This window comes from Mchenga conophoros, linkage group LG5 (assembly GCF_057382185.1).
Source record: "Mchenga conophoros isolate Kocher_MC1m ecotype Shallow Benthic linkage group LG5, M_conophoros_male_GT1.1, whole genome shotgun sequence".
NCBI lineage: Eukaryota > Metazoa > Chordata > Actinopteri > Cichliformes > Cichlidae > Mchenga > Mchenga conophoros.
The window spans coordinates 30,174,737-30,201,478 of NC_140530.1; the positions used below are offsets into that span (position 1 = coordinate 30,174,737).

Genomic DNA, 26,742 nt, shown 5'->3' on the forward strand with positions numbered 1-26,742 from the left:
CCGCTCTGCCATGCCAACCGTCTATTTTCTGACGACTGCTCGATACAGGATTGCAACATCGAAACCCCGCCCCCGCTAGATGACGACACCGGGGGAAGAAATATCGAAACCAAACAGAGCCGAAGTCACTCTGAGTCCGCTCAGCAGTCCGGCTGAAAGTTCTGAACTGCAGCAGGATCCGTGGAGACCGGAGGGGATCTTATCCGGACCGGGGTCGTTTTAATGAGACCCGCCGATAGACGGATAAACGGACAGACAGGAGGACCCGAGGACTCGCTTTGTTCACTTTATCTCCGGATATTCACACAGAGAAGGACTCAAAACTTTCTCTTCTCTATTTCTTTTTCACACATAAGTTTTGCCGATTTGCTTTCTTTCTGCTGCTTTTTCATTGAAACCAAAGAAGTCGCTCAGAAACCGCCAGCTGACTGACGACAGGTTGCGCAACCTAGACAATAAGAAGCAAACAAAGACGTCACCACCAGTTCTCCCAGTTGCTGGTCCCAGTTGTTTTTATGTCTACACCGATTTCTGCTGCAAAGACAGACAGAAGCCAGCACCTAAACGCCGACTCTACTGGATTTCTACTAAATCTACTGGCTTCCTGTTGACCTGCAGTCCGGACCAGTCTGCCTCAAGGTAAAAAAAAACCCCAAAAAAAACCCCAACCTGGCTACTTAACAAAACTAACCAAACCATAAACGAATGCGCCTGTACAGACACATGTAAATAACATTCAAACTGTTACTTATAAAATGCAAAAGTATTATCTGTGAAGTGCACTTGAAGTATTACGTCATATTCACGTGTATTTCACTAAGCTTCGTGCATTGTCAGTTTATAAAACGATAATGCAGGTGTATGAGGCAGAGAAAAAGCGCTGTCCTATCAAATATGAACAATAAGAACAGCAAAGATCATTCCTAAACTTTAAAGTAGTTGCTTGGGAAAATCGAGCTGGAGTTTCGCTTTGTTTCCAGGTATGACGTGCTCATCATCATTTGGGTTTTGCGCTCTCGTTTCCGGTAGTAAAACCTGAAACTGAACTTTTAGACAGCTTCACCCTTATTTTCAGGCCTGCAGATCTGAGCTGATGAAAACTGAAGCTGTAAGTTTTATGACAATTTAGGACCTTGAATGATTTACGTTTAAATGCATGTTACAAACTGACTGGATTGTAGCAGTCTGAGTGTGCAGTGTGAACACTAATCATAAACAGACAGATGCATTAAAAACCTCCCAGAATGACACAGTAGACTCAACAGCAAAATACGGCATCAAATAAATTATGAAAACAGGAAGAAGAGAATAGCTGAAAAGCTCTGTAAAAAGTAAAAGTAAATTCTACAAATCAGATTTTCATTTAAGTTATTTAAGCAAAAATGCCAAAAGAAATTGGGATTTTATTGGAGTGACTGTTGAGTATATCTGCTGCATATCTGAGTTTCTGACCAAGTTAAAAAACAAAACAAAACACTACAGTGCCACACTGTTCCCGTGCGGTTCAAAAGGTTCGGTGGTGAAAACTGCTTCATCTCCTTTTACCTTTAAAGTACATTTGTGGACGGTCAAAACAGCGGTTCTGACTTATCATTCATATGGAGATAAAAGTAAAAATCACAAGTGAGGCTACGTTAAAGACTTAAGCAAACTCAGAAACAGGAATACACACAAAAAGCCGAGATTAAACTACAGAATGAAGAAACCTTGTAACAAATACCAGTGGGATTTTTGATAACTGCATTTACTTAAACGCAGCCTTGTCACAGATCTGCTTTACCTTTTTAGATGATAAAGTTGGATTGTAATTAAGATTAAAAATAAATAAATAAATGTTAACAGTTGTGTAAACTCCCGTTTCCCATGAGCTCTAGCCCCTCTCAGTTTGAAAAGTCAAAAGTTTATTCTGTTAGTCTATTTAATAACTGTTGTAATTTTGCTGAGCTATCTAAACTATTCCAGCAAATGTTCACTTGTTTTTGAATATGAAGAATAAACAAAAGAAACGGGCATCATTAACAAAATGCTGAGTGCCACTACATTTCAGCACACACCGTTACACACCCCACGAACGTTTTCTTTTAGATTATTTTTAAGAACCGGATTTCTGATTATGAGCTGAACAGAACGTCATGGAGAAATTATTCATCTTAGATTCAGTGTTTGTGTATTTGGGGGTGGATGACGTTGCTGCTGTGACTCAGGGTGTTTCAGCAGAGTGAAAGCAGCATTGCCCCACAGCAGGCAACATAGCGTTACCACAGCGACCACAGGCTCTAAAAAAACTTTACATAAGTCTCACTCACTCACACACACACACACTCTCTCTCTCTTGCATGTGTGTGTGTGTGTATTTGTTGACTGTATTTAAAGCCTGTTTAAACTATAAACTGTTGTGCTCTGATGCAACTATCTGAAAGCTGAAGCACCCATCAGCTTACAGGAAGTTGCATCATGAAGCCTATAGACACACCGACTGTGTAACATGTGAGCAGCGGAGACGCAGAACACGGAGAGATATGATACAAATATAACTTCTCTTACTGTATGTGAAAGTGTTACTGACAAGTGTTCAGCGGACAGAAGGGGCCAAGTCAGAGTGTCACCTGCAGAGGGCGCTGCAGTGCGGTCACGGCCTCTAAAATTAAACAGCCAAATTACCAAACACTGAATGAAACATTACTTAATCATTAACAATAGTGCGCTCCTCTTCATAGTAACTGTTTAGGATTAAGGATTTCTGCAATTTTTAAGAGCTTTTTAATGCTGCATAAATTGAGACTCTTCACCCTTTTATCATACTGACCATATAATGACAAAATGCATTTATAAAGGTGCAATGCACAGATACACACGCCTGTTATTAGTGCTAAGTAAGATACTAATAAATTACCAGAATCTCAGAAAATCACGTTTAAAATGCTCCAGAAGTAACCAACAAGAAAAGCAAAGTAAAGAGGACAAGTTCAGTGATTGAATTAGTGGAGATGAGGCCACCCAGAGGTCAGATTGGGGAAAAAGTGTCTGAAAGTGAGGGTTTGGAGCACTCTGAATCCTGGCCTTTTGGCTCACAGGTATTACTTCTAGATATGGTGGCTTTATTCATTTAAATATTGGCTGTGTTTAATTGGGATAGTTTGGGACTGTACTTGCTGCAGCATATTACATGGAAGTGTACATTAACCTGATGATGTCCCCAATCACAGATGAGCGCCAGCGTGTCTACAACCAGATCTCAGCTGTGTCTTAAGAGGCTTCTGGACGAGCCTCAAGTCGATTCACTGAAATGTAAACGAGCCCGTCTGGCTCCACCCCCTACCTCTACTGGGATATCACCCTGCCTGAGACCCACAAGCCCCGCCCCCACATCCAACTCGAGCCAGTCTTCATCAAGAGTTGGGTCATATTTCCTCTTTGAACGGTGTGAGAGGGAAGAGACCTACAGGGCTGTGCATGTGCACACACAGCAGCAGTACACCTGTCAGGTAACACTCAGAAAAACGTCACTGTTACTTTTAATAAGAATTGAATACATGTTAAAAACTGTACTGTCGATACTACAGAAGTAGTGTTAATGATAATATTAGGAAGAGATTACTGTAAAACACTTGTGAAAGTAGTGACTGTATTGTACATCATACTACGTTACCCATGACAGTCACTCCTTTTTTTCCCCACAGGTGCTCCCACTGCGTGGATACCAGGAGCGGTTGGCGGCCTATGACCGGATTGGTAAACATGAAAACATCTGCGCTCTGCAGGACGTTGTAATTGGCCAAAACAAGGTGTATGTCTTCCTGCCTGGTCACCACGGTGACATGCATGCGTATGTGCGCAACAGGAAACGCCTGAACGAGGAGGAGGCGGGGCTTTTGTTCGCCCAGATGCTGAATGCTGTCATGCACTGTCATGACCACGGAGTCGTTCTGAGAGACCTGAAGCTCCGCAGATTCGTCTTCATCGACAAATACAGGTGAGACTCCGAGACTGGTGCTTTGGTAATAGCACTATTACAGCAGTAATACCTGGGACTGTAAAAGACAGATGTAGGGCCCAGGTGGAAGTGCTGTGAAATATTAACTTTAATGGCCTGCAGGGGGAGACTCTTGTGGTTACAAAATACATTGATGAGGCATATCATAAATGGATACAGTCCATTCACGCTTACATTTGTAGTCACAAAGGTCCATTTTGAGGGAGTCTAAAAGAATGCATACTACTCCCAACAAATGGACAAGTATAAATATCGCTAGATTGATCTTACTAGCATGAAGGAGGCATATGGGGGGGAAAAAAAGTACCTCTATTAGTACTTTTACTGTATCTTACAGTCTTGGCTACTTAGCCAAGACTGTACAAATACTACAAATACTGCTGCTGATAAACTTCTGTCTGACTAGTGTTTTCTTTTTCTTTTCCCAGGACTCGTCTGGCACTACTCGGACTCGATGACTGCGTGCTCCTGCATGGTAACAACGACGATGACTCTCTAACAGACAGACATGGCTGTCCTGCCTACGTTGGCCCTGAGCTCCTGACCAATGGGAATGGGTCGTACTCAGGCCGTGCCGCAGACATCTGGAGCCTGGGCGTGTCTCTGTACACAATGCTGATTGGCCGATACCCTTTTCAGGACACGCAGCCTGCTGCGCTGTTTGCTAAGATACGCCGTGGAGCATTTAGCCTGCCCGATTGGATGTCGCCAGAGGCCAAGTGTCTGATTGGCTGCATGCTAAGGAAATCTCCCACTGAGAGACTGACGGCATCTGAGCTGCCGATGCACCCGTGGCTTACCAAACCTCGCATGCCACACAGCAACATGCACAAGATACATCACAGCTCCCACACAACACTACAGAATAAACAAGAGGACAATGACCAAGTGGTGCCAATATGGACTGAGACAAATTAAAAGACATCTCTATTTCCTTGTGAGGACCTGAACTGCTATACTGAATCCCTGCAGCCTAAACCTGATTCACACTTCAGGTGTAAAACCTAATCTGGACTATAAAAACAGCGTCTTCGGGATGTGTGGCTCCGTCCTCACACTCAAAACTCCAAAGAGGTCTTCACAGATATAGACACATTAAAAGCACAGCCGCACTACAGAGACAGTCTAATCCTGGATTACTTGACCCTTATGTGCCTTCTTTCTCTACCTGTGTCTCAGTTCAAGCCCGGCCTCTTTTAGGTGGCAGGGCCTCCAAAGGTGGTTTTCTTTCTCAAATTTTCCTTACAGTGGACTCCCAGCAGTCACTTGTTCCAGCAGTAACAGACACAAATGAGAACTAATGGTGTGTTCAGGTGCACATCCTCAACAAGTGCAGTGGAGAATATCCTACATCCCAATCTGCCCAACTAACATGTACTTGAGCAATATGATTAAGCAACTGTCATCTACTAGACTGCCCCTCATAAACTGAAGGTTTGAACAGCAGATGGGTGTGGCTTCTGTGCTCAGTGCTATCAAAGCTGTATATTAGGCATACCTCACTGACATCACATAGAGCCAAGTACTGCAATAAATTGCTAAAATAGTGTTTAAAGGAAGGTTATGTATACATATGTTGACCTTGTTATTTGAAAATGTTAAAGGTTTAGCATTATATTTTTATATATAACAATAAGGCATAATAGGTCCCCTTTAAGGGCAAAAAAATGTACTTGAGTGTGTTGAGAATTGCCCTGAACGCACCTTTATATTTAAAACTGTGGACTCAAAAGGAGGTGGAGCTTAAAATGGGACATAGCTTTTTTGTTTCAGTGTTTACAATGCTGATTTCCTTCTGTGATTGTGAGAAAGATCAAACACATCTTTCTGAAAAACATTAGGAACCAGATTATACGGTAATTGTTTTTAATATAAAAAATGGCATTGAAAAGGAATACAGCTTCAGCTATCAGTGTTCTCATCCATTTTTACACAAGCAGAGAGCAGCCATGGTTGATAAAATATTTTTCAGATCTTAGCAGACCTTAAAATCAAAATTTCATTGGGTAATTTAATATAATTGTTTTTTGTGGACTTATAAAAAAAATCCTGTATCTCATAATAATCTCCACAAATTATTTATATTTTGATACAAACTTATAAACTGTTTTCTCATGTTTGACATTTATTTGTGAATGAATAACAACTGTTTATTCTGGGACACATCTTATTCTCTCACAATGTCACTGAGCAATTTAATTTGGGAATAACAGGATAAAGGAGAAGCAACATTTGTTGACTCATTAAGAAAATAATGAAGTGATGATCTTGAGATAATGGAATACGATTAATCATCACTTACTGGTCTTGTGTGTCTATTGAGGATGATAATAATTAGAAACAAACCTCAACTCAGACAATAAGCTGTTTCCTGGTATGCTGTATGATTCTGGTCCAACTTACAGATGACGAGAAAAAAAATAAAGGTTTTGAAAAATGTTTTGGTGTCAAAGTTTTTTTTTGTTGAATTTTAATTAAATAAACTTGACGTGTTCTGAGCCTGCATATGGTCTCTTTTACATGTACACACACAATCCCCGTATTATCTTAAGACAACATTTTTTCAAGTCTGAAGTGTACCTGTACCAGCATTTTGGTATCATTGGCTTGCAATTTTACACCCTTAATTTTCAAACATAATAATAAAAATAATACATGTTTGTATATAACTGCAAACAAGTGAATGACCCTTAGAGGTGCTAGAAAGAGAGACTGTTGACCTGTCTGTGCAAGTGCAAAGTTTAGGGTAGCTCCATATTCAGAGAGGGTTTTGGGAAAAACTGATGAAATTTCCAAAAGTGGTGCAGAGTATCATCTGCTAATCATCCAGTAATAAAGAACTAGAGAGTTGCAGTAAGAGTAGTCTGAGTATAACTGGAACTGTTTCATAGTATTATAAATTATACAGCAGTTAAGAAATTCCACCCTTTTTTTTTTTTAAATATCAGTAGTTGTACTGATATTTGATAGTTGTGGGGTGATACCCAGCTACATATTAGTTGAAAGCACAGAGAAATAAAAGAGTAGCCTTGACTTTAACAAAGAAAGTAGGAGAAGAGAAAGAAAAGAAAGATTACAAGTAAACATAAATACTGACAGGAGATTTTCCCCCCCTCACCTTCATGTTTTATTATGAAATCCCACCTGAAAGCAGAGTAAACACTCTGTGTTCATTACTTCAGTCAGACCTCTGACTCACCTCTATTCCATTTCTGTGAAACCTTCACTTCACTTAGAAGTCTGATAAGAACCACAGGCTGCTCTGTCCTTGTTCCAGTCTAAAACACATTGCATCAGCAGTCAGTAAACTGTCCCGCATGCGTCACTAAATCAAGAGGTCAGTGGGAGCAGCCATTTAGGAGCCGGCATCAGTGTCCATGTCATCAGCTTCATCCCCCTCTGAGCGGCAGATCTCGTCCAATGCCAACTCTACAAGATGTGAAAGATGGCAAAAAAAATGTGACAGTTTTAACGTATGAGAACACAAGAGCAATCGGGTAAGGTGTAGAGATGGCACGATACCACTTTTTTATGTCCGACACCAATATCATAAATTTGGATATCGGCCGATACCGATATGAATCCGATATAGGGTGTTTTTTAATCAATAAAACTGTTTTTTTAATATCTTGCTGCTTTTTGTATAAGTTCATACTCAAGTTAAAAAACCCCAAAAAAATCCACTAAAGCTATTCCTGTTATACCTGTATGCAAAAAATGCACTGCACCCAAAATATTTCATAGTTCAGCAAAACCCATCAATCTAATAAACTTAAACCTACTCCATCCTCCCTATTCTAGTATTTTAAAGAGTAAGCAACCTAACTAATAGGGCTCTAAAACTCCCAGCAAAAAAAAAAAAAAAAAGGGAACCACCCCCCACCTCATGATGCTTAGTCGACGTAATCAACTTTAATTTGATGCAGTGTGGAAAAAAATGCACAGAAATCAATTATTTTTCAAGAATAATTAAATAGATTCAACATCTTTCTTCAACAGAATTGCAGACTGCACAGATGGTACCTTCCCAAAGGAAAAAGTACTATAGCTTACTAGGGTATATTAGACTTAATAGTTACTATATACAGTAATGGACTTCTATTCATTTTACATCAGATTAAAACTTTGGGTGTAAGATTCAGATAATAATTTAATAAAAGCTAGACATTTTAAATGAGAATAAGAAAGAAAAGTATGTCTTTGTGCCCCCTTCTCCCTGTTCATGCCCTATCGGCCCCCCTGGCTAAACTTTGCTAGATCCACCCCTGCACAGTTACCGTCAGCTGCGTAGAAAAGGATCCTGGTCTAGAAAGTAATATTAAATAAATTCTAACAACAGATTATCAAGCTTAAACGTGCTGCTGTTATTCAGCCGCTGGTTTCCTCTTTCTGGTGCAAAGTGGGAGATAAACAAGCAAGAGAGACGGACTCGCGACAGAAAAGCCGATCAGCTGATCACTGATCAGTTTCATGATTGAAGTAGCAGCAGGAGACGGAGAGAAGAGGCAGTCGCTCCATATATCGGTTGTTAAGCTTAACGCTGGAATGCTTTACAAACATTCAGAGAGGAACTTACACACTTGCTTTACTTCTCTCTGGGATAACTTCCTCGGAGATGAAATGCTGGTTTGGTAGTGAGGCTACAAATACACACAGCCGCTCTATCACGTGAGCACACTGCGCTACTGTTATGAGGAGAGTTACGCCGTGTCGCAAGTTTTGTGAGGTGCTTTTTTTGATATTTAATGGATCGGATTACATTTTTTATTTCTCTCCGATATCCGATCCAGTAATCTACATCAGTATCGGACCGATACGTAATATTGGATCGGTCCATCTCTAGTAAGGTGTAAATACTGGATGATGTAGCTAGCAGTCATACTAAAATGGTCAAATTGATAATATCAATGACATTCAGACATGATTATGTTTTATTATGAGCAATGCACACTAAGTAGCTCTGACGTGGAAGACAGACAACAAAGAGAATTAGTTTAGATCACTCAAAGAGAAGCAGACCTATAAAGCTGCATCATGCATTAAATATGGAGAAAAAAAAAACAGAAAGCCATCCTGTCATGTTGGGCTGATGAGTATTTGTTTTCTTTTCTTTCTTTTCGTTTTGCACTACAGCAATACTAAAGTTACATTTAAATATCCAGTGATCCTGGTACATACAGCTAGATTTAAATACTGATGAACAAATAAAAAGCTGTTTAGGTTCGGAGATCTCATCAGGATGCCCCCCCAGAAACTGCCTTTGGATGTTATCTGGGCACGTTTAGCTTTGAGGAGACCCCAGGGAAGACCCACAACTTACGGGAGGTTATAAATATATGATGTGACCTGTGAGCACCCAGCAGCTGCAGCAATGGGAGGTGGAAAATGTTGCTGGACAGAAGGTGCTGTTTCTTTCCTTAAGTTTTATTTCTGGCTTTTCTGATATAATACAGGAATAACGGAAGGTGGGAGAGAGAGGCGGAATGACATGCAGTGAATAGTGCGGGGGCAGTTGAATATAGGAGTGCTGCACTAAGGATTTTAGAGTTAAATTTATGGAGCACATGCTCTACCAGGTGAAATCCAGAAGCACCCCAAACCTCAAGTTTAATACCAGCATAATCACAGATCATCAGGTGGAATTCTAGTATAAAAATGGTTTGACAACACGTACTACCAGAGATGCCTCATCACACAACTGAAGACAGACATGTTGTTATCTAACAGCTAAAATTATCTGCGTGATACATGTAAGATTCGAGGTGGTAATTAGTCATATCCAGGAGGGGGTGTGTGAGGAAAAACTCATCATGCTCTTAGCGGTTAAGAGAAAGGAAAGCCAAAGCTCTTCATACAAAATTCAGCTATGTTTGAGTTGGTGTATTCAGGTGTAAACAGTTATAGTGGAACTTAAACATCACATTAAATCTTCCTAAATAGTTTAAAAGATTAATTCAAGGCTTAGATTCAGCGTGCATGTTTCTGTGCGTCCATACCCTCGCTCTCGGTCAGATCCGGGATCTTCCTCAGCGTGTCTCGTACAGCAGGGATCACCTGGTCGTACATGTGCAGCAGCGGCCTGCAGCTCTCGGAGAAGCTGCCATGATGCAGAAGCAACCAATGCAACAGCAGCACACACTCTCTGAGCAGAGATGCCGCTGAGTTGTGCCACCATGGCAAAGAGGAGCTACAGCATGGCTGCAGAGGTGAGGCAAACCCTGGAACAAGAAGCAATGCAAAGAAACCGTGTTTTTAGAGACAGACTGTCAGAATTATTATAGTTTTGTATTTATTATTGGGTTTGTATTGTTATTGTCATTTTGATTTTCAGTAGATTCAGTTTAGTTTTAAATTCAAATTCAAATTTTATTTGTCACACACACACAACCATACACAGTATGACATGGGGGTGAAATGCTTGTAGCTGTACAATGCCCGACCATTAAGTGACAGTTCATTTAAAGAGTGTATTTTCTTATTTCAGTTTTATTTTTATTGTTTGAAATGTTTAGTTTTAGTTTTTTATTAGTTTCAGTGTTTGTTTTAGTCTTTTTTATTATTATGGTAAGTAGATCAGAGGCAAGATTTCAAAATAAATGCAAGTATTACGATAAAAACCTTTCCAAAGCAAGTTGACTCAGATTGTTATAGACATCCAGAACTTCATCCATCAATGGCTCATCAGCCAAGTTGTAACAACATTTTATCAAAAACTAAGGATAATTCCGTTATATTTTTATTTTATTTATTTTTCCAAGTTCCAAACCTGCTATCCTTAGTTTTAAAAATTTCCAAGGTCTAGTTTACTTCTGTTAATTAATTTAGTTAATTATTAAGTTAATTATTTTATAATAGTTTTTAACTATAGTAATCTTTCAGACCATTGTGTTACTGACATTTCATGCTTTCAACCTGAAATATGACCAACCTGTTGGGTCTGTTTGCTCCTGAGAACCACGCAGATCTAACCACTGACGATGGAAAACAATCACTGCTGTCTGAACCAGCTGTGAAGGAATCAAACACAAATGCATAAAGATGCAACACTCGTCACTCTTCACAGGGACACAACATTGTTTCACACAGTTACCTCAGTATAACACTGACAGCTGCTCCGCTGGTTGGTAGCCCAGCTCTCTGATCTCTGAGTCATCAGTCTGCTCAACAAACGAACCACCTGACACACACAAAAAACCCCACTGATTATTAACGCAGACATATCGTAAATTCTCAAATAAAAGCAGTTCATGTGTTCACAATAACAGCATTCCCAGAACGATTAAGCAGTGTATTAAATGCATTGCTTAAAGTTAACAACTAGAAGAGGGAAAAGATTGTTTAAATCAATGCAATTGATAATTAGTAATATTAATTAAATCAAACATTAATAAAATCAACAAAGCACTTTGGGAGAAATGTATTGTGCAAATGTAAAGTGCAAAAGAAAGAAACACGATGCAAAGAGGATAAACAGTCATAGAGAACAAAGAGGATGAGCACATTGGTGTTTTTTTTTTTTTTTTTTTTTTTTTAAATAAATGCATCCTTAGGGTTTAAACACTAAATTTCAAATAAACCATGAAATAATTAGTGACCGATATTTTTTCATATACATTTTGATGGCCTTTTTTAAGATTAAGAAGTATGACTCAGGGTGTATTTTAAACTTCAGGGCTTCGCGTGGCCTGTATATTCTCATCCTCCCATTCTAACTTCATCTGGCCTGATCATCATTTCAGCTGCCAACAACTACAGACATCTTACAGTTTGTTCTTAGCTGAAGGAAGCAACTGAATATCTAAAATATTTTCCACATTTCTCTGAACAGGAGACTCACATTTGTTACATTTTCTAGGACTGTTATAAAAAAGTAAAGAAAATATGTGAAGGTTAAGATCCTTAACACAACTACTTGTGTAACTTTTCATAACATTAGCATTCTTAGACAAGATCCTGTCTAAACATGTGGATCAAAGCATGGCTACCACTTATAGTTTAAATATATATATATATATATATCTAGATATATATATCTAGATATATCTATCTAGATATATCTAGATATATATCTAGATATATCTAGATATATATCTATATATCTAGATATATCTAGATATATATCTATATATCTAGATATATCTAGATATATATCTATATATCTAGATATATCTAGATATATATCTATATATCTAGATATATCTAGATATATATCTATATATCTAGATATATCTAGATGTTGGTGTTCTATATATCTATCTATCTATCTATATATATATATATATATATATATATATCTATATATATCTATATATATCTATATATATATATCTATATCTATATATATATATATATATATATCTATATATATATATATATATATATCTATATATATATATCTATATATATATCTATATATATATATATATATATATATATATATATATATATATATATATATATATCTATATATATATATATATATATCTATATATATATATATATATATATATATCTATCTATATCTATATATATCTATCTATCTATCTATCTATCTATATATCTGATTCAGAGAGTTTAGACTACAAAGCCACAGAGTTGTTGGAGGGAGATAGAGGAGCCCAGACTAACACAAAAAGGATTTTTCTTCTTCCCAGTTTGGATATTCAGAGCACACACAAATCCTGGCTTCAGATGCAGCTGACACACATTAAACAGAATACTGTACAAGTCAGTACACCTTTACAGTGTGTGTGCACTACCTGAAGGTCTAGCTGAATCCAGTTTGTGTGCGCTGTGTGGTTGTCTGGTCTTGTCCTGATGAACTGAAACAACTTCAAGAAAACACAGGGATCTAAAAGAAAAAGAATAAAAACTGCAATTGATTTATTCTGCTTCACACAGAAACTTCAATAACTTTGTGATTTTTTGAGCTGAAATAAAGATACATAAAAGCATAACAGCACACAATAAATGTCATCATCAGAAACATAAGAGGTGGAAACATGGCACTGAAATCTATGGAAGGATTCAATTAGATATAAATAAATAGTTCTGAGACTTGCTTCTTGTAGGACTTTGGTCGAGCATATAAATGATATTAAACTTCAGACAAGGTAAAGTGCTGCAGAGGGGGCAGCCTCACCATGCTGAGAGCATAGCTTCTTCGCCAGTGCTTCATGGTCAGACATCGATGTGAGGATGGACACACACTGTGAAACTGTCTGGAACTGGCTGTCCACTGACACACACGTACACACCACCGGCATCACACACTCTAACCTGTGAGAGGGAGGAATGATGCACACATGACTAACAGAGATTCATACATTTCTAGGTTTACACATATTGAGGCCTATATAAAAATCTTGAACATGGTTACGCACATCTAAAAATGAAGAAATTCATCATAAGCATCTTTCACATAAAATGAATAAACTATAGAAAACAAACACAAACTAGAAATTGCAGCTCTGAATCTCTTTTTGATTAAACTATAATTTTGGACTCTTGGACCCCTGTTGGTTTGGATGTTTCACAGACAGGATTTTTGAAGTTAATATCACAATGAAAAACTGATATTACCAGTAAAATTCACATTGTTGAAACTGTCAGGAGTCATGTTGTTAAGAAATGCATTTAATGATTTATGCTGAATAATTATCATCATTACTTTCCAGCACCTTCATCCAGGTCTTGAATGAGTTGTTGTGATTTCAGACTTGGTATGAAATGATAAAAGGAAAATGAAATTCCTGACACCATCTGGAGTTTTCCAGTTTAAAAGCTGGCCCCTGTGCAGAATAACTGTGGGATGAGTTTCACCATTTTCCAGAAACGTCTACAACTGATGGTAATGAAGTTTATATTTACATTTCATCACATTTCTACTTTTAGTAAGATGACCGCATTGACCATGAATCACCGCAGGTAGTTTACACTAAGATGTTACGCAAGTACTGTGAGCTAGTGGAAATTCAAACAACCCTATCACTCATCACTCCTCTGCCTGCAGCAGTATTCCACGCAACTGCAGCTGTATCATATTCATGTGTATGTATAATCCTGCAGACTTTGCACAATATATAGAAGCATTATCAAGCATTAAAATGGAGTTTCTGGTCACTTTCTCTCTTCTTTGCAGTACTGACAAACTTGAGAAACATAAACATAGTTTTTTCTTTGTTTCTTTTTCTCTTTATGTTTTGTTCAAAATCATGAAGAAGTCCTCTAAAAGACAAAAGCAACCATCATGGGATCTGCGCATGTCTATACCAAGTAAGTAACAGGCGAAGTTTCACTTCCACATTACTTTTTAATATTATATTATTTAATGAATTGCTTACATTCTTATTCACAAAGTCTTTTGGTTTCCATATTGCTAAACTATACTAAACAAATGTGTTGCCACAGAATAAGATCTCTTAACCATCAGATTTCAATTAAAAATTTTGTGTACCTGTCAACATGTTTGTCTGGCGTTCTCTCAATTAAGACACACAGAGTCTTCATGGCATTGAGGGAAATCGCCTCAATCTGTGGGCTGCTTCCACCGGGCCACGGATCACACAACCGCAGCAGTGACTGTAACAAAGTGTTCTGAGAGCAGAGGTCCACTCCATCCGCCTAAAACAAGAGCGAAGATGAAATTACATCATATAAATCTTATTCTCTGTTCTGGTCAAGACAATGAGGGAAAGTTAATAATGTTTAATATAGCACAACAAAGTGAATAGTAATTCCCTCAGTACCTTACGGTCGATGGCTCTGCTCTGACTCTCCTTTGACAACACAGCCTCCACCACCTGAGGACCACGTAAAATGTCATTACTGCACAACTGAACAGCATTACAATTCATTTGGATAACACTTTACTGATAAAGGTGTGCTATGTTTTTTTTAAAGTCTGAAAAATATTGCAGCAGTCGTCTGAAACTTTATTATTTTTCTGGTATTGTTCTGTTATGCACATAATGTCACAATAATGCATCTAGTTCATGCTCATATTAAACAAGGACAAAGTTTCAAATTAAAATGTCAGCGTATGTAGATGTAACCCCTGTGACCCCAAAGTTCAGGCTTCAGACAGCTCTAAATACTCAGGTTCTGGAGCTTTTTTCTACTCTTTTTTTCTCATATTGTTGGATTCATGTAAAATAATACAGATGTTTTCTTTATATTATTGTAGGGTATTTACCTTACAATATAAAGTGCCTCGAGGCAACTGTTGTTGCGATTTGGCGCTATATAAATAAAACTGAACTGATTTGAGTATGATGTCAATAAGGCCAATAACAAGATCACTAATTATCCATGCCATTGCCAAAGGGCAAAAGGCAGGGTACCTAATGGTAACTAATTAATAAGCTGTTAATTAGTGAGTGCTAAACTCAGATTAATTTTTCAACCAAAAAAATATCCAATGAAGCCAAGGCTGTTTTAGACTAATAAAGAGTATTTAGAAATCTGAACCATGCAACGCTACTATTGTGAAAAACAATATGGAACTCCCGACATTCACCATGCAGTTTGCAATTTGTATATTTGAGCCACCATTACACATTGTTACTATACTGTTGTTTTTGTGTCATCACCTCATCACTGTGGACAAGCAGGAGACAAAGGAGCCTCAGAGCAGCTAGGCCAATGTCCTCCACTTTAAACCCACATAAACGAGCCTCCTCCAGTCTTCGCAGCCCAGCAGAAGCTGCAGCAGTGCGGCCTGCTGGAAGTGTATTGGCAGCTGAAGAGTCTAAACCACTGCTGCTAGCGGAGGAGGAGCGGAGCGAGTCCAGAGACTGGCATAGCTGAGACAGGTGAAGGTCCAACAGAGAGAGGAGGAGGACACCTCCAGGACACGACCTATTTACATACACAATTTTTATTTTATTTTTTTAGATTTTTCTATCCAAATCGTTTAACCTACAACCAGTGGATTATTTTCCATGAAGATATTTTTCTCGTTCTGACTTAAACCATTCATCCTTAAAAAATGAATCTGCCCTGTATTCGCCTTTCTCAATAGCCATCTAATGACTGATATGTCTATCAGCAAGGCAGTAGCTGTCATGCTGTTTTCACTCCTTTAGCTGCCGTTGTTTTTAAAGAGTTTGTCTCCATAATTCTGTGTTAAAGAGGAGAGTACATGCAGGAAGAACAAAGCCAGAAATTAATCAGGTTTAATGATAAAATTTTCTTTCCAGTCATCTGTTTCAGACTGGAAAGTTAGGAAAATTTATTCCAGCCATCCTCTTCCACTTATCTTTATGAGGGGGGCTGGAGTCTATCCCAGCTGTCACAGGGCGAGTGGTGGGGTACACCCTGATCAGATCACCTGTCTATCGCAGGGCTAACACATAGAGACAGACAACCATTCACACTCACATTTACACCTATGGGCAATTTAGAATCACCAATTAACCCAACCACACTAAGTGCAAGTCTTCGGACTGTGGCAGGAAGCCAGAGTACCCAGGGAGAAACCACGCAAACACGGGGAAAACATGCAAACTCCACTTCTGTGAAAATGATTTTTTTTTTATTATTATACTGGTGCTTTAAAACCAATTATAAAAACAACATAACACTCCATATAAATATATGGCCCTTGTAGCAATGCCCACAAAGTTTCTCACCAATGACAAAATAAGTTAACATAACCACCAGGACTAAAATACTAAATATTTAGCTGGCCTACAACTCTATGTAGCTTTTATTGCTTTTAAAAAATTGTTAGTAGTTAATAAAAATGTATTTTTACACCGAGAAGTTAAAAGGTTAGCAATGTAAATGGACAATTACACTGCAGAAGTGATATGCCTCAACTCACTGACTTTAGAAGCTGCCATTTACTGATTCTGCATTTTATATAGATTCCATAAAATATTTTAAAGCAATAATGAATAAAAGTATCAGGTATTTCACCACATATCTTGAAAAAAACCTATCAAATTTGATTTAAAACAAATGAAACACTCTTTTGATGTGCTCAAAAAAATATCAAAGTAATCTATATACAGAGATCCTTCAGAGCCAAGGACAGAATTCATGTACGATATGGGGAGAATTTTCAGCATATTACATTAGACCATTTAATCTGCTTTTACACTGTTTATCCACAAGAGGACTCTGCTGTCTATAGATCAGAAAGTGTATGCTGTTCTTCTGCACTTTGCAAAGAGAGACTTTTTATTGTTTCAACTGAACGGCATCAGGGTCAGTCATCCTACCTGTTTTTGCTGCTGGCTGCAGATGCCGGTTGGCTCTGACTCAGCATGTTGAGTCCAGTTACAGCCAGACTCTGGACAGGATTAAGAGCAGCTCTGGGAGCTCCAGCTCCACTGACACCAGCTGCAGCATCAGAGTTGAGCAGAAAACCTGCTGACAGCCGACTGAACACATAAACAACACACAACATCAGCACATGAGTTAGTCTTACAACTTCATTTAGGTTTGAGAAGTATGACTAGTGATACAATCAATGCTACGGCTGTTTTTGAAACACTATTAGGGTAAAGTCAATGCTATAAAGTTTTGTATATTGTATGAAAAAGTTCTGTTTTTGAGGACTTGGCAACAGCATGTGATGACTGATTATCCAAATTTGAAGTCTGGTAGCTTGTTGAAGTCAGTTTCAACAAACAACAACATCAACAACAAAAGAAACCCACAATATGTTTGTTCCTAAAGTTGGATAAATTAATTTATTGATATACTTCATTTAAGCTGTTATTACATAAAATTTATTCTATCATCACAAATGTTAAACCTTTCTTTCTACTTTGCCAGTAACTATTACAGCACTGCTTTATACATATTACACTACATGTTACTGCTCAGGCTGTCAAGATTAAAGTGCAAGGTGTTTACCTGGATGTCAGGTGAATGTCAGTCAGACTCATACTCAGCAAATGAGAGAGCCCGAGGCTACTGGGAGAAAGAGGCTGCTGCAGCAATAGCCCCAGCAGGATGCCACCTGGTTGGAGGATGACACAGAATAACAGACACAGATTTTAATCAGATTAATACTCACTCATGTGATTGTTGGGGTTTTCTCTTATCTTTGTATTATTGTAAGGTAAAGCACCTTGAGGCAACCCTTGTTGTGATTTGGCGCAATATAGATAAAAGAAAATATAACTGAATATATACCAATAAACGTTTACATCGGTTCCTTTACAGATTCTGATAGTTGACGGCAGCTGATAACAGTCTGCATATGTGGTGGAACATTTATTGAAGCTGTTACTGTTTCTGACCCATTCCGTGTATATTCTGATGACCCTACATCAAGTGAGCATCAGAAAACAAATAGCTGGCAGAATGCTGCATAGATGATGGTGAACCTCACAGAAATGAAGGAACCGTTAGGAGGGTACAGAAATTTATACCTTCCACAGTACAAGAAAAATCGCATGGTAATGAGGTCCCAGATGCAGAGTCACTTTTGTGTATTATGTCATGCTTTATGAAATAAAACAACCTACATGTAACCTATTTCAAATTCTGATACATACATGAGCTGGATCACAATCAGGCAGACATTGTGTAGCCTGACTGTAGCATAAGGGTGTACAGGCTATTTTCTGACAGACTGTGTGTAGGAAACAGAACTAGCTACAAACAACTCAACTGTGTAAGGTCAGGAAGGTTTAATATTTCTTTCAGCTGTTCAGTAAAATCTCTAAAAATCCTAAAATTTCCTGGTAGCTTTAAAATATGAAATCTTTCAGGAACCCTTTGAAGGCACACTGCAGGGGGACTGACCTCTGTGCTGCAGATGAGACGGTCTGACAGACAGGAAGGGGTCTGGTCGAGACACATCACTAGATTTGCTGCTGGATGCTCCTCTCTCTGCTGCAACATATACATAGATATAGACAGGCAGAGTTTAACCATGAGCAGATAATTTTTGTCTTTGTAAATATATTGCTCCTACTACTGCCCCTATATTTTTCATGACATCAGCGTTGTCATACAACCCACCATCTCTCCGTGCCTTCACTGGTGTCACTCTGGATGATACCTGGGCTCCAAACATCTCCTTGGTGATGAAACCATTTCCTATTGGAGAGGATGAGCTGCTGCTTCCATGATTCAGGATTTTAGGACTGTGGGGAGAAAGAAAAAAAAAAAAACAACAACCCAGTAATAATTGTGACCTCTAACTCTTCTGGCTGTATTAGAACTTGACTGAAGAGTGGAATTGACTCAGTTATCTGGACTCTACATGATAAAATGTGGCATTAAAACATTCAAAGCTATTATCTATCACGTTTTCCAGTTTTCCTGTCATATACAGTATACATTCTTACAACGGCAGCTTCCCGTTTTTTGTAGTCAAAGTTGTAAATAATGAAGTCTGAGTATGTATAAGTAATCCCTATGAGTTAAAAGCTGAGGATGACATTCCTGGTTCAGCAAGGCTTAAATCTGTTCTAGGAAGCACCCTGGACCCAGTGCAGGTGGTGGGAGACAGAACGACTCTGGCCAAAATAACATCTCTGATGGACAGAGTCTCCCACCCCATGCATGTAAATGTTGCTGAACTGTAGAGCTCCTTCAGTGACAGACTGCTGAATCCTAGATGCGTGAAGGAGTGTTTCTGCAGGTCCTTTCTCCCTGCAGCTGTCAGACTGTACAACCAAAACTGCTCCCAACAAACATAGATGTTTACATCAGCGCTGTAATTTGCACTAATCAACATAACTACTACTGTTACAACTTGCACATTACATACACACTATGTGTGTGTGTGTGTGTGTGTGTGTGTGTGTGTGTGTTTGTTTCTGTTCTGTTCTGTCCTGTTTGTATATGTGCTTTTATTCTGCTGCTGTTACAACCAGATTTCCCCTTGTGGGACAAGTAAAGGATTATTCTAAGGCATATTTATTCATGTTAAACTCTCCCTTTAAAGTAAAATAGTAAAAGCAGAAAGCTGACAGCAATAAACAGAATTTTGCAAAATGTTTACAAAAATAAAACAGTAAAAGATTAAAAATGTTAAGACAATCTAAACCCCTAAGTAACAAAGTATTTGATTATCAGCTCTGCTGATAATGTTGAGGATGGCTGACCTGTTCCTAGGCAGCGGAGAGGCTGTTTTGTTTTTGTCTGAAGTGTGCAGTTTGGTCTTCATCTCATTGATCTCTGCTTCTTTAAACTGCAGTTCAGACTGCAGAGACTGAACCTGTGCACAGAAAACATGCCAGTGTCACATTATTCCAAAGGATCATAACCACCATATGCTCTATGCTTATGTGTTTTTAGTGCCTCACCTTCCTGTTAAGCTCCTTTTCCCTTTCACTATACTCTTTCTGTCTCTGAGTGTCCAGTAGGGTCTGATTCTGTCTCTGAGCCTCCTTCTCCTGTTGAGCTGCTTTTAGAGAGTCCCTCAAGACCCGGATCTCCCCGCTCTTCAACACAATCTCCTCTTCCACCTCCTTCAGCTAATAACATACACAAAACACAATAACTTATCTAAATAAACAAAAAAATGCAGAAATCCTGCTTTGTAAGACATTTGCTACTGATGAAAATAGATACATACATCTAACGTTCTAGTACAGATATCCAAATTTGAACCAAGGCTTTATTGTATACTTCCATGTTATGGAGAGAAACTAGAAATGGCATAGAGTCTCAGGTTTGTTAAGGAGTATAGACATTATAAAGTTAAAATACTATAATAATTTTCACAAAATATTAAAGCTATGTGAGAGGAAAAAATGAAGGAAGGAAAATTTGCAGCCTCCACTTTCTTAAAAAAGAAATCAGGACCTTTTGGATGTTGTACTTTTGGACAGTCTCCATTTTAAAAGAGCCTCACCTTCCTCTTCAGCTCTGCATGCTGAGCCTCCAGGAGACCGTAGGAGTCCTCTCTGTCTGACCCAAACTGCTGCTGCCTGTTACCTGAACAGCAACAGCTTTATCAATGTGTTCAGTACAAAAATCGACTGTATTAATACTTTGATAATGATTTTTGCATTTGCATGTTAAAGGACTTTACAAAAACTTTTCAAATACAAACGATTAGCTACACACTAATTTTTTCAAAGGTCTTTTTCAAAATGTAAGGAAACACATGAGAAGATATTTTGTTTTCTTATCCTCCTGTTTACAAGCAAAGATCGATGATTTTACTCAATTTGAGCTCTTGATTGGATTAATTAGCAGGTCCATATCAAATGTTTTATTTACAACTTTTAGCCATTCATCTGTTTTTGATGGTTCTCCTGACTCCTTCACAAACATCACATTTTGTCATCTATTGTTATATCATCTTGTCTATCTATACACACGACTGTACTTGTGAATCCTGTCTCTGAAAGGACAAAACACCATAAACTGTGCCCACGTTTCAAATGCCCACTGGCTTTTGGTTACATAGAGGAGCAGATTCTGTCCCAGATGAAGGTCCAAAACACTTTTCTTAACGTGATAAAGAAAAAATAACAGGAACAGATGAGATGGAATTCACACCTTTTCAATTCTGGACTGGGAAGATAAAATTGCATGTGGTTTATTGTGTTAAATAACTGTTGTTAAAAAGAATACTACCCTCACAGGAACTGTGTAGACATAAGCATAATTCTTTTTTGAACACTGACAGTGATTTATTCAGTCTCCATCTCGTATATTAAATTAGTTTTTATGATATTTCAAGAAATACTACAACAGGTTAGGGGTTGTTTTTTTTTAGAAGGAAGACATTGAAAAGGTACTTTAATGTGCTGCTTGCATGAATATCAAAAAATAATTGAATTTGCTTCAGCTATTCCTAAAGGCAGCTCCCTGAGTTTTAGATAAAAGAATGAAATATGACATTTAACACATGTAGGACGGTTATTACACTGGTTTCCACGTAATTTTAGAACAGATTTTAAAATCTGAATGCTTGCTCTTAAAGATCCTGCAAATCTTCATCTTCATGAACTATGAAACAGCTCCACCACTTGGGTTATTTTCCAGGTGTCTTCTACTACTACTGAAGACATAACCTTTATGCTACTGCAATAACCTACAAAATCCTAATAATGGTGTGCCACCATTATCAGTATGTGTTTAGCAGTGCCTTTCAGAAATCCAGGTACTTATCAATTAATTTCATTTTGCTTATTGCTCTACTTTTACTTTGGGAGTTTTATCATATTTCCAAGGCTACCATGATTTATATTTATTATTTCTACTTGTTTTGCTTAACTTATTATTTTTTTCATCTAATGCTTTTTTTATTGCCTTGTTGTTGAGTGCAATTTGTAAAGATTTTATTTATTCACCTGCTCAAGCCCATCTATGAACTAACCAAAATTGTATCAAATTACATTTCCCATATAGTTTTGTGGCTGCAAAACTGTAATATGGACTTTTTTATGCAGCTCATTTTGCTTCTACAATGAAAGTGCTACTTTTTTTTTTCAGAGAGCTACATAAATAGTTTTTCTTGCTTGCAATTTTCAATGGTAGACTAGAAAGACAGAAATCAATCTATTCAATGATTAATGCACACGATGAAAAGGAATTAAGCATACTGGAATGTACAGTGGGGCAAAAAAGTATTTAGTCAGCCACCGATTGTGCAAGTTCCCCCACTTAAAATGATGACAGAGGTCAGTAATTTGCACCAGAGGTACACTTCAACTGTGAGAGACAGAATGTGAAAAAAAAAAAATCCATGAATCCACATGGTAGGATTTGTAAAGAATTTATTCGTAAATCAGGGTGGGAAATAAGTATTTGGTCAATAACAAAAATACAACTCAATACTTTGTAACATAACCTTTGTTGGCAATAACAGAGGTCAAACGTTTACTATAGGTCTTTACCAGGTTTGCACACACAGTAGCTGGTATTTTGGCCCATTCCTCCATGCAGATCTTCTTGAGAGCAGTGATGTTTTGGGGCTGTCGCCGAGCAACACGGACTTTCAACTCCCGCCACAGATTTTCTATGGGGTTGAGGTCTGGAAACTGGCTAGGCCACTCCAGGACTTTCAAATCCTTCTTACAGAGCCACTCCTTTGTTGCCCGGGCGGTGTGTTTTGGATCATTGTCATGTTGGAAGACCCAGCCTCGTTTCATCTTCAAAGTTCTCACTGATGGAAGGAGGTTTTGGCTCAAAATCTCACGATACATGGCCCCATTCATTCTGTCCTTAACACAGATCAGTCGTCCTGTCCCCTTGGCAGAAAAACAGCCCCATAGCATGATGTTTCCACCCCCATGCTTCACAGTAGGTATGGTGTTCTTGGGATGCAACTCAGTATTCTTCTTCCTTCAAACACGACGAGTTGAGTTTATACCAAAAAGTTCTACTTTGGTTTCATCTGACCACATGACATTCTCCCAATCCTCTGCTGTATCATCCATGTGCTCTCTGGCAAACTTCAGACAGGCCTGGACATGCACTGGCTTCAGCAGCGGAACACGTCTGGCACTGCGGGATTTGATTCCCTGCCGTTGTAGTGTGTTACTGATGGTGACCTTTGTTACTTTGGTCCCAGCTCTCTGCAGGTCATTCACCAGGTCCCCCCGTGTGGTTCTGGGATCTTTGCTCACCGTTCTCATGATCATTTTGCCCCCACGGGATGAGATCTTGCGTGGAGCCCCAGATCGAGGGAGATTATCAGTGGTCTTGTATGTCTTCCATTTTCTGATGATTGCTCCCACAGTTGATTTTTTCACACCAAGCTGCTTGCCTATTGTAGATTCACTCTTCCCAGTCTGGTGCAGGTCTACAATACTTTTCCTGGTGTCCTTCGAAAGCTCTTTGGTCTTGGCCATGGCGGAGTTTGGAGTCTGACTGTTTGAGGCTGTGGACAGGTGTCTTTTATACAGATGATGAGTTCAAACAGGTGCCATTCATACAGGTAACGAGTGGGGGACAGAAAAGCTTCTTACAGAAGACGTTACAGGTCTGTGAGAGCCAGAGATTTTCCTTGTTTGAGGTGACCAAATACTTATTTTCCTCCCTGATTTACGAATAAATTCTTTACAAATCCTACCATGTGAATTCATGGATTTTTTTTTCACATTCTGTCTCTCACAGTTGAAGTGTACCTCTGGTGCAAATTACTGACCTCTGTCATCATTTTAAGTGGGGGAACTTGCACAATCGGTGGCTGACTAAATACTTTTTTGCCCCACTGTAATTGCCGGTGGAATTAACATTCCACAGCATATTTAAATGTTTAATAATTCTTCTTCTCCTCTTTGCTGCTTCCTTTAGAGTTTACCCTAACAGATAACTTGCTTCCATCTCAAACCATCTTTAGCATCCTCCTCTTTTACACCAGCCCTCTGCCCATCCTCCTTCACTATATCCACAAAACTTCTCTGTGGTCTCTCTCATTTCCCCTGCCTGGAAGACCCATCTTCAACATCCTTTGTCCAATATATCCACACTTCCTCCTCTGCACACATCCAAACCTTGTTAACCTTGCCTCTCTAACTTTGTCTCCAAACAACTCCACCTGAGCTGCACCTCTGATTTACTCATTTCCAACCTTGTCTATTTTTGTCACTCCCAATGAAAACCTCAACATCTTCCACTGACACCTCTAGCATCTCCTGTCTATTTATCGGTTTCCAAACCCTGCCATCTTGTAAACCTTCTATTTCACTCCCGTTCTGTTCCTTCTGTTACAAATCACATCTGAAACTCATGTCCGCTCACTCCACCTTTCCTGCACTCTCTACTTCACCTCTCTTGTGCACCTTCATTGTTTTGAATGACTGACACGAGTTATTTAAAATCACCCACCTTCACCTTTCCACCTGTCTTCCTTTAATTTACACACATAATGCTCTGGTGTTTAATTAAGGGCATATTTTTACATAAATAATGTTAATAATAGTGTAGATTAAAAAAATACAAAATAAATACTCACCCAATGGTTCTCTACTTGGTATCCCCGCATTCTCTCTGTGGCTACTGTTTAAAGAAAATGCATTTTCTCTGCTATGATTAGATGTGGTTTTGTTCACAGGTTTGTTCTGCCCAAAGGAGGATGGCCAGGATGACCCGCGGGCTGGCTGAGTCGTTTTGGATCCTGTCCCTGGCTCTACACCTTCCGAAGCCGACGTGATGGCTTGCGAGGCGATATCATCGATTTCATCTAAGACTTCCTGGGTGAATTCTTCATCATCTCCAAAAGGGTCATCAAAAGCCACTGCTGTCACTACATCCTTGTTCAGGCCACGGAGACGCTTTGTTGGGGGACAGTTCATGCTGCATGGGGGGAACATATCATTAGCATTTGTGAGTAATTCTCATGCATGCATATTCACAAACACTAATAGGCGACTGTGTGGGTCTCTTAGGAATAACTAGTATAACTGAAGATAACTATTTTAATTAAACCCGTACTTTGCGATTAAAACTGATTCGTTTAATCGCTTCAAGACTAGCCCTGAAATAACTTAGTTAGGTACAGCATCAGCTAATAACTTATTAAGCAAAGTCACGTTCAGGAATTGAAAAAAAACTCAGGCTAATGTGACTGAAGCAAAAAGAAAAAAAAACCCAAAACGCATGTTTCTTATTTTAGCTTAACTACATGCATGAACACGTACAAGTTTCTTCTGACTTTATTGCGTTACCTTGCCTCTGGCTTCTCTGGCTGTCGCTGCTGCCAGCTAAGCTAGCAAAAACTAGTCGTGATTTCCAATGGGAAGTTAGCCTGCTAAGCTACAAAACCTCATTCAGTCAAAACAATATTTGGATTTATTGATTAAAAAGACATAGAGAGTGTCTTAAATAGAACTCCTTTACACGGCGCCCATGAATTAAACTGTGAAATGCTGTATAATATGGTACAACAACACCAAACTAAAGTTGACAAGACAGAAGTGTGTCGTTCATCCCGCTCCGGTGTGCCTGATAACGTGACCAATCATAGTACTGCTTTCGCTGTTCGGCCAATCATTGACACCGAATTCCTAAACTGGGTCTTTTACAGGTACCCGTTTGAGACAAACTATACTAAACGCGCAAATTGGTATCCTTAAAGGAGTAGCTACGCATAATAGTTACTGATCTTGTTAAGGGTGAACTCATGACTGAAGCTTTCCTTAGAACACTGTTTGGAAATAAGGGAAATACCTTTATTATATAGCCCAGAATGTTTTTTCTTCGCCCACGTGTGTGTGTGTGTGTGTATGTGTGTGCGTGCGCGTCTGAATTGGGGCAGGGGCAGAGACTATTTGGGCTATTTCTTACGTGTAGTAACTTCTTGAAGTGTCTGGTGGTTGCATGGCAACCACATAGTGATTAAAAAAATCCGTTATCCTGTGTCCAATATCACTGCCTTATTCACCCTTCTCTACATAACATTAAACCAATATTCTTCATCCCCAGTGGAAATTAACATGGGTGTAGTAAGAAAATGAAATTTAATTCATTAAACTGTGCCCTTGTAACACCCACCACGTTGGCGTGTATAATCTGACATCAGCTGCCAGTTTTGTATCCACATCCTATGAATCCCTACATGTACGCTCTCTTCATATAGAAGCTTCTTGTGGCTTCTCAGCAACAGCAAGTGTGCTTTCCATTTTTAGACACAGACAGGTTTGCGTGTCGCAGCTGAGGCTCTACTGTGTGTGCGTGTATGTCTAACACTGACACATGCTCACTCTACCGCTGCCTCTCTTTCTTTTTCCGCCTCCGTACTTCAGTACAGAAATGGCAGAGCTCAACGACAGGCATCCAGATGCACCCTTCAGCCTTATGAGCAGCAGCACCATGACACG

At 38.8% G+C, this 26,742-nt stretch overlaps 2 protein-coding genes across 4 annotated transcripts; one reads left to right on the plus strand and one right to left on the minus strand.

Moving 5' to 3' along the window:
* The first annotated feature begins 96 nt into the window (after positions 1–96).
* On the plus strand, positions 97–6,492 carry LOC146574827 (tribbles homolog 2-like). The gene is made up of 4 exons (XM_085274801.1): positions 97–639; positions 3,207–3,485; positions 3,681–3,973; positions 4,423–6,492. The coding sequence occupies exons 2-4, from the start codon at positions 3,207–3,209 to the stop codon at positions 4,910–4,912; spliced, it is 1,062 nt and encodes a 353-aa protein (XP_085130927.1). The 5' UTR covers positions 97–639; the 3' UTR covers positions 4,913–6,492.
* On the minus strand, positions 5,844–25,933 carry atrip (ATR interacting protein). Of its 3 annotated transcripts, none has more exons than XM_085274798.1 (18): positions 25,591–25,933; positions 24,879–25,219; positions 20,820–20,902; positions 20,269–20,439; positions 20,068–20,180; positions 18,977–19,101; positions 18,758–18,844; positions 17,861–17,966; positions 17,221–17,382; positions 15,586–15,853; positions 14,743–14,796; positions 14,451–14,617; positions 13,137–13,273; positions 12,754–12,845; positions 11,085–11,171; positions 10,923–11,001; positions 9,991–10,212; positions 5,844–7,423 (listed from the first exon to the last, which is right to left on the minus strand). In XM_085274798.1, the coding sequence occupies exons 2-18, from the start codon at positions 25,216–25,218 to the stop codon at positions 7,350–7,352; spliced, it is 2,367 nt and encodes a 788-aa protein (XP_085130924.1). In that variant the 5' UTR covers position 25,219; positions 25,591–25,933; the 3' UTR covers positions 5,844–7,349. The 3 variants fall into 3 exon arrangements, with proteins under 3 accessions (XP_085130924.1, XP_085130923.1, XP_085130922.1); XM_085274797.1 differs by having other exon boundaries at positions 18,758–18,847; positions 25,564–25,933; XM_085274796.1 differs by having other exon boundaries at positions 18,758–18,847; positions 25,591–25,932.
* Between the last annotated feature and the right edge of the window lie 809 nt (positions 25,934–26,742).